At 59.3% G+C, this 13081-nt stretch overlaps 1 protein-coding gene across 23 annotated transcripts; it reads left to right on the forward strand.

The window, feature by feature from the left end:
- The first annotated feature begins 516 nt into the window (after positions 1 to 516).
- SCYL1 (SCY1 like pseudokinase 1) lies at positions 517 to 13035 on the forward strand. Of its 23 annotated transcripts, none has more exons than XM_065883142.1 (18): positions 517 to 690; positions 1043 to 1183; positions 1394 to 1516; positions 1596 to 1822; positions 2272 to 2362; positions 2439 to 2594; positions 4935 to 5093; positions 6571 to 6678; positions 7441 to 7554; positions 9521 to 9676; positions 10254 to 10442; positions 10564 to 10639; positions 10919 to 11083; positions 11313 to 11455; positions 12119 to 12190; positions 12282 to 12494; positions 12587 to 12641; positions 12774 to 13035. In XM_065883142.1, the coding sequence occupies exons 1-18, from the start codon at positions 580 to 582 to the stop codon at positions 12896 to 12898; spliced, it is 2424 nt and encodes an 807-aa protein (XP_065739214.1). In that variant the 5' UTR covers positions 517 to 579; the 3' UTR covers positions 12899 to 13035. The 23 variants fall into 23 exon arrangements, with proteins under 23 accessions (XP_065739214.1, XP_065739210.1, XP_065739211.1 ...); XM_065883138.1 differs by having other exon boundaries at positions 580 to 690; positions 12119 to 12199; positions 12774 to 12898; XM_065883139.1 differs by having other exon boundaries at positions 580 to 690; positions 12122 to 12199; positions 12774 to 12898.
- The last annotated feature ends 46 nt before the right edge of the window (positions 13036 to 13081 follow it).

Raw genomic sequence — 13081 nt, forward strand, 5'->3', positions numbered from 1 at the left:
TTCCTTGTGCCTCTCTCCCCTGGTCACTTTCTCATTCCACCAACACGATGCCTCATCGGATCCTGGAGGTGCCCACTGGCTGGTGGGACAGAGAGTCTGGCTTGGGTACAATCGCCCTCCCTAAGCCTTTTCCCTACTGAACACTGCACCCCCTTCATGTCTGTCTGTCGACTTCGTCTTCCAGCTGTCTCCCTATCTCTCAGCTTCCTTGCCTCGGTTTCCCTATCCTCAGCCCCTTCTCAAGCTCTAATCCTTATATAACTCTGGGAGGTGGACTCTATTACCACCCATATTTTAGATTTAAGGACACAGAGGCGCTGAGAGTTTGGGTGACCTGCCAGGGCGCCAAACCTGGTAACTGGCGGCTCCCAGCCAGCGCGCTCTATCCAGGCCCGGTGGCCAGCCGAGGGGTGGTCTCCCGGCTCCCCTCCGCCCCTGCTCCGCCCATAGGCTCCGCCCCCACAGACCGTAGCCCCGCCCCCGATCCGCCCCCCCCCCCCCTCGCCCCGCCCCGCCCCGGCTCGGGCCGCCGGAGGACCAGGAGCTGAGGACCCCGCTCCCGCGGCGGCGGCGGGGACGATGTGGTTCTTTGCCCGGGACCCGGTCCGGGATTTCCCGTTTGAGCTCAGCCCGGAACTCCCCGAGGGCGGCCCTCCTGGGCCCTGGGTCCTGCACCGCGGCCGTAAGAAGGTGAGAGCGACCCCGCTCCGCAGGCCGCAGCGGACCTCGGTCTCGCCTAGTCAGCGCCGCCGGCTCCGCCGCGTCGCGCCCGCCTGACGTGGCTGCGGAGCCTCTAGGGCTACGGGCCGGGGGAGGGGGACGGGCAGTGCCGACGTGGCGGGCGGAAGGACCGAGGGACCGACAGGCGGACCCAACCAGGGTTACGTGGGCCCGACTCAGTCCCCAAGGGTTGACTTGGGGAGAGACCAGGCCGGCGGCCCTTCCTTTCCGGCACTGAACCAGCTCCGGGGACCATCTCGGAGGTGGAGTGGTCTGCCCAGGACCCGGCCCACACACCTGAGGCCGCTCCGCCCTCCCACAGGCCACAGGCAGCCCGGTGTCCATCTTCGTGTATGACGTGAAGCCCGGCGTCGAAGAGCAGACCCAGGTGGCCAAAGCTGCCTTCAAGCGCCTCAAAACTCTCCGGCACCCCAACATCCTGGCCTACATCGATGGGCTGGAGGTACCTACCTGCTGCTCAGTCTGCCCTGTCTCTGCCCCTCACTTTTTCCCAGTCTCCCACTCCTGGCTTCTGCCTTCCTGCCAGTTTCCAGCCCTTCTGCCCCAGCGCCCCCCAGATTTGACTTCCTCTTCTCCACCCCTCTCCCCATCATGTCTCTCATCTCGCCCTCCTCTCGCCCCATCCCTCCCTGATCCCCTGTGTCCCCTTCAGACAGACAGATGCCTCCACATAGTGACAGAGGCTGTGACCCCGCTGGGAGCGTACCTCAAGGCGCGAGCGGAGGCTGGTGACCTGAGGGAACTGGAGCTCTCCTGGGGGCTACACCAGATTGTGGTGAGGTGGGGGGCAGTGGTGATGAGAGCAGGGATGGGGGCTGCAGCTACTGGGCTGTGATGGCTCCTTCTGTCCCCAGAAAGCCCTCAGCTTCCTGGTCAACGACTGCAGCCTCATCCACAACAATGTCTGCATGGCCGCTGTGTTCGTGGACCGCGCTGGCGAGTGGAAGCTTGGGGGCCTGGACTACATGTATTCCGCCCAGGGCAATGGCGGGGGGCCTCCCCGCAAGGGGATCCCCGAGCTTGAGCAGTACGATCCCCCGGAGTTGGCCGATGGCAGTGGCAGAGCGGTCCGAGAGAAGTGGTGGGTGACTGTGGGGGGGTGGTGGTGGTGGCATGCCCCACCCTGCCCTATTCTGGAAGCCCCTGCAGCCTCAGGACCCCTAGATTAGCTGGCACTCCCCTATCCCCTGCCACCTGACTGAGGAGGAAACTAGGGTCCTCAGGGTGGGGCCCACTCCTTGCTCCCAGGATCCTCAGGGAGGTAGGGCAGGATAAACACAGGCTTTGGGGTCAGGTGGTTCTGAATTTTAAAGTTGTGTGACCTGGGGTGGATGTCCTTGCTCTTCTGAGCCTCAGTTTCCTTATCTGTCAAATGGGGCTAATGAAATGTGCTTCTTGGGGCTGATGGGAGGATTAGCTGAGGGACACAGCCCAGGGTTTGCCATGCAGTGAGTGCCTAGTGCCCAGGGTAGATTGGAGGCCTATGCTGGCAGGTGGCAGGGCCTTGAGCAACTCTGGTCACTGCCTCAGGTCAGCTGACATGTGGCGCTTGGGCTGCCTCATCTGGGAAGTCTTCAATGGGCCCCTGCCTCGTGCAGCCGCCCTACGAAACCCTGGGAAGGTGAGTGTCTGACCCCACCCGGCCCTTCTCCACCAGCCAGCCAGCCCCTGCCCTGACCCTGACGCTTCTCCCACAGATCCCCAAGTCACTGGTGCCCCATTACTGTGAGCTGGTTGGAGCCAACCCCAAGGTACGTCCCAACCCAGCCCGCTTCCTGCAGAACTGCCGGGCACCTGGTGGCTTCATGAACAACCGCTTTGTGGAGACCAACCTCTTCCTGGAAGAGATTCAGGTGAGTCCCCTGCCCCCACCCTGGGCTCTGGCCCTACGTTCCGCACCCCTGTGTCCCGTCCCCACTTTATAGGCTCCCTGACCATTAGACCCCAGGAGACAAGCACAGACTGTGGAGCTAGGCTGTCTGGGTTCAAACCTTGGCTCCAACTGTCATTTATGTGTGACTTCTTTTGGCTGAAGTTCAGTCCTAATAACAGCACCTACTTCAAAGGAGCAGGGTGTAGTTTCTGTAGTTTGCATAGTGTAGTTTCTGGCACATAGTGGGTGCTTAGTGACTGCTCCTGGCACTCTGTTAACTGGCACTGGCCCTGAATGTTGGGCTGTGGTGTGGGTAGCAGGGTGAGGAGGGAGAGTCAGACCCAGATCCCTGCTCTCAGGGATCTAGTGGGGGGTAAATGGACCAGGCCCCCAGCCTTGGGGACTCTCACTGGGGGAAAGGGACAAAAAACCCATAAATGAGGAAAGCTGTGCTTCCTGGAATGTGGATAAGTGCCAGGAAGGAAAACAGTGAGGGTTGGGTGTTTAGGGAAGGGCTCTCTCAAGGGTGATGTTTGAGCTGTGACCTGAAGGGTGTGAAGGTGGGAGTCATGGGGATGGTAACTGGTGAAGAATGTTCCAGGCAGAAGGAACAGCAAATGGAAAGATGGTAAGGAGGGACCCCTCAGCTTAACCTCATTGAACCTCAGTTTCCATATCTGCCCAGTGAGAATAACTATAGTATCTGCTGACCCATAGCACTGTTGTAGGGAATGAAGGAGGGAGGCTCTGCCCTGGACACCCATTCTGACCCGGCCTTGTGTGGGGCACACAGAGAGGTGACTGAGAATCCGGAATGGGGGAGGAGTGACAGACACTTCCACAGACCTCGATGGTCTGTGGAATCTTGACTCAGATAGGGGCTGGGAGGCCTTCCGAGGATGGGAACATGAGCTGAAGGAGAAGGTGCTGGAAACGCTGAGCCCTGTTGCCTCCTGGGCAGTGTAGGGACAGCAGAAGCTCTGTTACGTGGAGTTCTTCTTCTCACATGGCTGGCTCTGCCGGGCTGCCCTTCTCCGTAATATGTGCCCCACAGGAAATAGGCTGTTTCTGGCAGGTCCCGATGAGAGCGTGGGAGGGCAGTGCCCAGTGGCCCCTCTTCCCATCATTGAACGCAGCGGTGGAGAGATCCCGGCTGTGACTCTCAGTGTGCGACCTTGGATGCGGTTTGGCCTCTCTCTGGGCCTTTGCTCCCCTGAACCCTGTCGTCAGAGCACCAAGCCTGCCTCCCACACTAGATTGAGCTGCTCAAGGGCCAACCAGGTCCTCCCCAACCCCAGTTAGAGATCACCTCTTCTGGCCCAGGCAGCAGCTCTGGCGGTGAGGGTACAGCAGAGAGCGCAGGGACTTTGGAAGCGTACAGGACAGGGTTATAATCCATGCCCTACCATTCCTGCCTGGTGACCTTGAGCCTCAGTCTCCTCCTTTGTAAATGGGGGAATGACAGCACTTCTTCACAGCCTGTAGCACAGCAGAGGTGCCACACCACCGGGTCATACCCTTCCTTGATGGCTTCTTAGCTGTGTAACTTTGGACAAGCTCCTTGCCCTCTCTGTGCCTCAGCTTCCTCATTGGATTATTTCATCTGTGTAAAGGTTTTAGCACGTAACCTGCCTGGCACGTAGTTTGTGCTCAGGAAGTGTGAGTTGTGGGTATTACAACCTCGGGGAGGTTAGGAGGACTGAAGGAGACCATCGAGCTGACAGCCTGGCCTGTTCGGGCCCAGTGGGAGGACGAGCTCTGGGGGTAAACTGCACCTCATCCCTGCATTTCCACAGCCTGCCACGACCTCCACCCACGGAGCTGCAGGTGTGCCCACCCCAGCCAGGCCCAGGGTGCCAGAGTGAGCCCCTTGGCCTCAGTAAGCCTGTTTTCTCGTCTGTGCCGGGGGGTTAATGGCACTCACACCTTGTGTTGTCCTGAGGAGCAGAGGCAACGCTGGTAAAGGGCTTGATCCCCCTAGTGGCTGCTTTCACAGCAGCAGGCCAGGTGGCAGTGACAATAATGACGGTCACTGACTGAGCGCCTCCAGTGTGCCAGGCAGCTTTCATGTGCGTTTTCTGGTTGAATCCTCGGCACAGTTCTGTGAGACAGTAGTTACTACCCCATTTTACAGGTGGGGGAACTCGCCTAAGGTCACACGGCTAATAAATGGGAGAGTTGGGATTTGAACCCAGCCCATCTGGCACCCCAAGCTTAAGTTTACCTTTGGGTTGGAGGTGACCCCCATCCTTGCCCGTGGCTGACAAGACCGTGACCAGGCTGATTTCCCGCTCCCTGCATCCTGTCCATGCTCCCCCAGATCAAAGAGCCAGCCGAGAAGCAAAAGTTCTTCCAAGAGCTGAGCAAGAGCCTAGACTCATTCCCTGAGGACTTCTGCCGCCACAAGGTGCTGCCCCAGCTGTTGACCGCCTTCGAGTTTGGCAGCGCAGGGGCTGTTGTCCTCACGCCGCTGTTCAAGGTGAGTGGGGCCTGGAGCCTCAGGAACTGTGGGCCCAGAGACTGGCTGAGTAGGTCTGAAGGGCAGAAGAGAGGCCAAGGGCGTGGCCAGCCTCGCTGGTGTCCTGGCAGGGGCAGCCTGGTCAGGGAGATCCAAGCCCACGTGACGGGGAGCTGTTTTTTAATATGTGTACTTTTTTTTTTTTAATTTTATTTATTTATTTATTTTGGCTGTGTTGGGTCTTTGCTGTTGTGCGCGGGCTTTCTCTAGTTGCGGCGAGCGGGGGCTACTCTTCGTTGCGGTGTGCGGGCTTCTCACTGTGGTGTCTTCTCTTGTTGCGGAGCACGGGCTCTAGGCACACAGGCTTCAGTGGTTGTGGCTCGCGGGCTCTAGAGCACAGGCTCAGTAGTTGTGGCGCACGGGCTTAGTTGCTCCGCGGTATGTGGGATCCTCCCGGACAGGGCTCGAACCCGTGTCCCCTGTACTGGCAGGCGGATTCTTTTTTTTTTTTTTTTTTTTTTTTAATGCGTTACGCGGGCCTCTCACTGTCGTGGCCTCTCCCGTTGCGGAGGACAGGCTCCGGACGCGCAGGCTCAGCGGCCATGGCTCACGGGCCCAGCCGCTCCGCGGCATGTGGGATCTTCCCAGACCGGGGCACGAACCCGTGTCCCCTGCATCGGCAGGCGGACTCTCAACCACTGCGCCACCAGGGAAGCCCCAGGCGGATTCTTAACTGCTTTCCACCAGGGAGGTCCAAGGAGGAGCTTTGACGTCCAGTGGTTCAGCAAGTCAGGGTCACCTGACCAGCTGTCAGGGAGGTGGTGGGGACTTCTTGTCCCTGGGGAAGGGACACCCTGTGCCTCCAAAATTCTTTTTCCAAACACTCCTTCCTTCAGAGCCTATAGCCCTTCCTCCATTTCCTCAAGACAGCCTCCCTGGTCTGACCTGGGCACTCTGGTTCCCAGGGCCCAGGGGATCACCTGCTCACCACCTCACTTTCCTTCCTCCTTCCTGACCACTCGGCGCTTAGCTCTCTTGCCTTCTAGGGGCTGGATCCTCTCCCCCTCCTCAGACCCCAGCCCACTGTTACCGGGGCACCTGCCATTTCCCGCTCGGTGGGAGAACCCTTTCCCCAAAGGAACTTGGCATGTGGGAAGTGGGGAAGACGGCAAGTAAATCTTGTGGAGCTGAGAACCCCCAGAAATTACAGGCAGAATTCTGTGTGCATGTGGTGTCTAGGTGCTTGATTGTAGGGAAGGGCACAGAGCTTTTGTGAGCCTCCTAAGAAAGGCCTTGACTCAGAAGGGTTAAGGGCAGTGCTGACTGAGACGAGTACGGGCAGAGGGGCTGCTGAGGATGTGCCTGCCCCACCCCCCCGCCCTCACCCCGTTCCCACCCTGGGAAATCAGCAGGGAGCCTGAGGGAGTGAAATGAGCCCAGTGAAGTCATCTCAGTCTTGTGGACGGAGCTGAGCCCCTCTTCCCGCGCCTTCTCTCAGGTGGGTAAGTTCCTCGGCGCTGTGGAGTATCAGCGGAAGATCATCCCTGTCGTGGTCAAGATGTTCTCATCGACTGACCGGGCCATGCGTATCCGCCTCCTGCAGCAGGTAGGGGCCACGGCACACCCTGCCTGCTTCCACCCCACCCGGACCCCACCCTGGCTGCACGGGAGGCCCCCTCCTCACCTCCAGCCCCAGGCAAGTAGCTCGAGCCCCTGCGCTGGCTACACAGGGACCCCAGAAACCCCTCCCTGAAACATACACACCGGTGAGGAACCAGCGGGGCTGTGCTCTCAGGAAGTCAAGGTGATCACAGGGCTCATTGGCAGCTTTGGGAATGTCCCGCCTGCCTGGGCTGCAGGGCTGAAACGCCTCCCCCTGCGCCGCCCAATCTCCTGGCTCGGTCCCCTCTAGAGTGGGGATAATGTCTCTCTTGCCAAACCCAGGGCAGCTGGGAACATCATACAGGACTGATGGGATCGAGGGTGGGGGCCACCCGTGCTTCCAGGCAACATTCCCTCTCCGGTGCTCAACACACCAGCCTTCCTCACAGCGCTTCTCTGGGCGGGGGTTGCACTCCTTTTTATAGACAGGCGGTGGAGGCTTTAAGAGGGGGTGTGACCAGTTAGCCTGCTGAGCAGGACCAGAGGCCAGGCCCTCCACCTCCCATTCCCAGGCTCTTCTCAGCACCCTCCTTGCAGCCTCGCCAGTCCACGTGGGCCTGAGGCCAGATGTGAGGTGGGGGCCTCAGGAGACTCCCCTGGCCAGCCAGTGCCTGCCAGGTGGAGAAACCATGTTAAGGCTGGTCCCATGTCTCTGGTGAGGGGTAGAAGGGCTGACTGCCTTCTCATGCCCCAACCCGGACCACAGATGGAGCAGTTCATCCAGTACCTTGATGAGCCAACAGTCAACACCCAGATCTTTCCCCACGTCGTGCATGGCTTCCTGGACACCAACCCTGCCATCCGGGAGCAGACAGTCAAGGTGGGTGTAACCAGGCCCAGAGGGGCCACCCCTGGTTTTCTGAGGCTTAGAGGGGGCTCATCAGAGGACACACAGGCCTTGGTTTTGGCCTGTGGGTCGAGCAGGTTACGGGAGGGGCAAGCACTGTTCTGCATGTAGGTCCAGGCTGTGGGTACAGCTTGGCAGGTGGTGGGGGCAACAGGATGGGCATGACCAATAGTCCTCCGTTCAGCAGACACTCTTTGTGCCCGGCCCTGTGTCCCATGCTGGGATGCAGTATGCACAGGCAGACCAAGCTCCCTGCCTTCTTGGAGCTTCTTTTCGAGGAGAGGGGGAGGGGGCTTGGCAGACAATAAACAATTAGAAAAAAGTATATTATGTTAGAAAGCGATGGAGAGTGTGAAGAGTTTGCAGTTCTAAAAACAGTGATCAGGGAAGACCTTGCAGAGGAGATGTTGTTTAAGGAAAAGAGGTGAAAAGGGGTGAAGGAGGAGATTTGGAGGAAATATGTTGCCTGCAGAAGGAACATGTGCAAAGGTCCTGAGGCTGGCGTGTACCTGGACTGTAGGAGTAGCAGCAAGAGGTTCAGCATGGCTGAAGGGGCATGATTGTGGGCAGTGTAGTCTGAGAGGTCATGGTGGGGCCAGGGCCTCGTAAGGCATGGCAGGGACCTGATGCATTCATGGGAGTGAGACAGGAACCCTGCAGGATTGAGCAGAGCACTGACCTGATCTGACCTGTTGCAAAACACTGTGTTGCTGTGTGGAGAACTAACTGTCAGGGCAAGGGTGGAAGCTGGGACACTGTTAAGTGCTATTACAGTGGCCCAAATGAGAGATGACAGTAGCTCAGACCTGAGTGGTAGCAGCAGGTGGAGAGAAGGGGCAGCATTGTGAAGGTGGAGCTGACAGTATTTGGTGATGGGTAGATACGGAGTCAAGGATGGCTCCAAGGTTTCTGGCCTGAGCAACTGGAAGGTTCAGTTGCCATTTACTGAGAAGACTGGGAGGAACAGTTTTTTTGTTTTGTTTCGTTTTGTTTTCTAAAATACTTATTTTTTTGGCTGTGTCGGGTCTTAGTTGTAGCATGTGGGATCTTTCGTTGCGGCGCGTGGGCTTCTCTCTAGCTGTGGCGCGCCGGCTCCAGAGTTCACAGGCTCAGTAGTTGTGGCTTTCGGGCTTAGTTGCCCTGTGGCATGTGGGATCTTAGTTCTCTGACCAGTGATGGAACCTGCGTCCCCTGCATTGGAAGGCGGATTCTTAACCACTGGACCACCAGGGAAGTCCCTGGGAGGAACAGTTTTGCGGGAGGAGGTCAGGCCCAGTCTTGGCATGTCTGTTAGCCAGGTGGACATGCACTGGTTATGTGTGTGTGAGGTTTAGGGGAGAAGTCTGGACTGCAGGTGCGCATCTGGGCACGGTCAGCTAACAAGGGCATTCGAAGCCGTGAGATGGGTGAGCTCGCCTAGGCTGAGGTGTAAAAGATACGAGGCTTGAGGAGTAGCTCTGGGGTGTCTGAACAGTAAGATCTCAGCAAAAGGAGACTGAGAAGCAGCAGTAGGTGAGGTCAGAGAACCAGGAGAGGGCGGTGTCCTGGAAGAACAAGAGACCAAAGTTGCGAGGAGGAGGGAGAATTCGGGGCTGTCAAAGCTGCTGAGGGGTCAAGTTTGGTGAGGATGGAGAATTGGCCTTTGGATTTAGCAACATGGAGATCATTGGTGACCTCAACCCAAGCTAATTGGTAGAGAGTGTATGTGGAGGTGTTTTTGTGAAAGTCTGAACAGAGAGCTGATGGAGAGGGATGGGAGACAGGAGGGCAAAGCAGTGGGGTTCACCTTCCTCAGCATTCTGGGTAGGGGCCAGGACCAGGTTGGGGGTCGGTTGGGGAGGGCTTTGGCGGGCTTTGTCTCCTCAGTGCCCAGGGCCACTGGTGGCCTCCAGAGTATGCCCGCTCCAGCCCACACTTTCCGCCGTCTCCCGCCCTGCAGTCCATGCTGCTCCTGGCCCCGAAGCTGAACGAGACCAACCTCAACGTGGAGCTGATGAAGCACTTCGCGCGGCTGCAGGCTAAGGATGAGCAGGGCCCCATCCGCTGCAACACCACCGTCTGCCTGGGCAAAATTGGCTCCTACCTCAGTGCCGGCGTGAGTGCCCTGCACAAGTGCCGGGAGCTCTGTCACCGTCACGGGACCACAGCCAGGTCCCCCAGAGCCAGGTCTCCTTGTGTGGGGCCTGTCATCCTCCCAGAGACCTAGGCCCTGGGTGCTCCAGCCCAGTGTCTGAGGGTGGAGTGAGTTGAACCGGGTCACACCGCCAGTAGGTGGTGGGTCTGGGAACCAAACCGAGGCCTGCTTGCCTCCAAGGCCTTGCATACCCTCCCCTCAGCCAGGGCCTGTGAATGCAGACGCCTGCAGCTCCCAAGCCCTTAACAGGAATGAATGAGTCGGTCTGCAGTGCAGGTGGGGAGGGAGGCACTGGCCTCAGCCCTGAGGCAGCTGCTGCTCTGGCCCCTGTCACTCTGAGGCAGCGTGAGCCCAGGGATTTGGGAGGAGAAGCCAAGATCTAGAGTTTTAAGTAAATTCTCCCTATGTTAGTGATTAACTCACATTTCTTAGACTCTGGAGGCCCTGTGGATGGCATCTGCTCTGGGAAGTAAGGCCTGTCAGTTCTGGGCCCCGTACTGATCCTATACTCAGGAACCCTCTTCCCGCCCCACCCCAGACCAGACACAGGGTCCTCACCTCCGCCTTTAGCCGGGCCACTAAGGACCCATTTGCACCATCCCGGGTCGCGGGTGTTCTGGGCTTCGCCGCCACCCACAACCTCTACTCGATGAATGATTGCGCCCACAAGATCCTGCCTGTGCTCTGCAGCCTCACCGTGGATCCTGAGAGAGCCGTGCGGGACCAGGTAAGGCACAGCTGGGGCTGGGCCCTGGAGCTGGGGCTCTGGGGGATACCTGGGCCCTAGCTGGCCTGGCAGGCTCACGGGAACCTTGGAGGCCCCAGCTCTGCCCCTTGCTACCCCACAGGCCTTCAAGGCCATTCGAAGCTTCCTGTCCAAACTGGAGTCTGTGTCGGAGGACCCCACCCAGCTGGCCGAAGCGGGTGAGTGGCCCACACTCGTGTTCCCTGTGACTCTTGCCACATTCTTAACTGTCACCTGTCATGGCCCCCTTCTACCTCATTGGAGCATCGGAAAGCTGGAAGAACCCTAGAGGACAGACTGTACATCACTCCCCCACCCCCATCTCACAGTTGGGAGAACACAGTACCTGGAGAAGGGGGACGCCCACTGCAGGTTGCTCTGTTTCAGTTCTTGCCCTCCTACCACCCTCCCCATGGAAGCCTGAGGTGTCCATACCTGTCTCTCCTGTCACTGCCCAGAGAAGGACGTCCATGCAGCCTCCAGCCCTGGAATGGGAGGAGCCGCAGCCAGCTGGGCAGGCTGGGCCGTGACAGGGGTCTCCTCACTCACCTCTAAACTGATCCGTGCACACCCCACGGCTGCCCCAGCTGAGACCAACGTTCCCCAGAGACCCGTGCCTGAGGGTGAGTGTCCCAGATCGGCTGTACCGGTGACTGAGAGGGCTTGGGGTTGCTGGCACCCAGGACCTGTTACTGATCGACTTCCCCCCGGGATGGTGATGGGGACATAGGAGACGGTACGGTCTAGTCCCCTTGTGAGCTTCCACTCTACACACCCCCAGCAACCTCGGCCCTGCTCTGAGACCTTCCTGGGGCCCAGTGTGTGGCAACTCAGTGAGCCTCTGCTCCCCAGGACTTCCTGCCCCAGCCCCAACCCCTGTCCCTGCCACACCCACGACCTCAGGCCACTGGGAGACACAAGAGGAGAGCAAGGACGCAGAAGAGGACAGCACTGCTGCCGACAGATGGGATGATGAAGACTGGGGTAGCTTGGAGGTGAGTGGGGCTGAGGAGGCCTACCGGGGGACCCCAGCTTCAAGGTCACAGGCTCCCCTGCCATTCAAGGAACTCATGTGGGCTTGGCTGGAGTCAGACCTGTCCTCATCTGCACAGCATCCTGGGCAAGTAGGTGTCATGGAGCAGCCCTTGCGGGTTAGAGCTGACAGCTGAGCCCCCACTCAACTCCAGAGGCCAGGCTGCTGGTGGTTGGCTCAGCTCACTGACCCTCCTTCCTCTCCTCCACTCCCCGTCCCTCCTATACCTGTTCTAGGGCCCACCCCGCCCTGTGACCAGCAAGGAGAGGTCACTCCCAGGCCTGCAATCAACCAGTCCTCCCTGGGGCTGGGCTCAGCATGGGCTGAGGTTGGAGTGGGGCTGTTCTGAAAGGAATGGGGGCAGAGCTCTGGGTGAGACCCCTGAGGCCACAGGCAGGGGTGTGGAACTCTAGATCTCATTCCCCAGCTTCATGGAGGAGTGATGACAGGCCAGGTTCAGCGTGTCCACTTTACTGATGGGAGACAGGGCCTAAGGAGAAAACGAGAGGGAAGGCAAAAGAAGAAAGGGTGGAGCCCATGGCTGGGCAGGGGCTAGGGGGCTTCCTTGCCCTTTTGGGTGGAGTACAGGGGGCCCTATGGTCATGCTCTCCTCCCCACACTGCAGCAGGAGGCCGAATCTGTGTTGGCCCAGCAGGACAACTGGAGTACTGGGGGCCAAGCCAGCTGGGCTGGGCAGGTGAGCTGGGTGGGACAGGGTACGTGTATGTGGGGTGGAGGCCTGCCCCTCCCTCCCTTTCTCTGGCACTATCTCTTCCTTCTCTTTGCAGACCAGCAACCCTGGTCACAAATCCCAGGAGTCAGACTGGAGCAGCTGGGAAGCCGAGGATGCATGGGAGCAGGGCTGGCAGGAGCCAAGCCCCCCGGAGCCACCCCCTGAGGGCACACGGCTGGCCAGCGAGTATAACTGGGGTGGACCGGAGCCTAGTGACAAAGGCGACCCCTTTGCTGCCCTGTCAGTGCGTCGGGAGGCTGGTGCCCAGGTACTCGGCACCTGTCCAGTGGGAGGGTGCAGGCCTGGGGTGGACCTCAACTGAGAGTAGGCCTCCACTCCAGCCCACGCTTCCCTTTCCAGCCGAGGCGGGACTCGTGGGGTGATGACAACTGGGAGGGCCTGGAGGCCGAGAGCCGTAAGTGCTTCCCCTGGGCTGGCTGGCTGATGGGCTAGGGCTACCCTCCTCTGGGGCAGGCATGGATGGGCTGGGAAGCTGAGACTCAGGTTGTCCTGACGCCGTCAGCCCTCCTCCCCTTCTTGTTCCCAGGACAGGCCAAGGCGGAGCTAGCCCGGAAGAAGCGCGAGGAGCGTAAGCGGGAGATGGAGGCGAAACGCGCTGAGAAAAAGACAGCCAAGGGCCCCATGAAGCTGGGAACCCGGAAGCTGGACTGAACCGCGGGTGTGGGCGCTTCCCAGCCTCGGAGAGCAGGCCCCGCAGATGTATTTATTGTACAAACCCTGGGAGCCCGGCCGGTCTGGCCAGGCACATTTCACATATACATAATCAGAGCCACAATAAATTCTATTTCGCACCCCCTGTGCTGGGCTCAGTCTAGCCCCTCCAAGGAGGCTGGG

This window comes from Phocoena phocoena, chromosome 8 (assembly GCF_963924675.1).
Source record: "Phocoena phocoena chromosome 8, mPhoPho1.1, whole genome shotgun sequence".
NCBI lineage: Eukaryota > Metazoa > Chordata > Mammalia > Artiodactyla > Phocoenidae > Phocoena > Phocoena phocoena.

Coding starts and splice junctions, on each gene's coding strand:
- SCYL1 (XM_065883138.1), top strand. CDS start 580: ATGTGGTTCTTTGCCCGGGACCCGGTCCGGGATTTCCCGTTTGAGCTC. Junction 11,084..11,312: donor CCAGAGACCCGTGCCTGAGG/GTGAGTGTCCCA, acceptor TCTGCTCCCCAG/GACTTCCTGCCCCAGCCCCA. Junction 12,642..12,773: donor GGGCCTGGAGGCCGAGAGCC/GTAAGTGCTTCC, acceptor TCTTGTTCCCAG/GACAGGCCAAGGCGGAGCTA.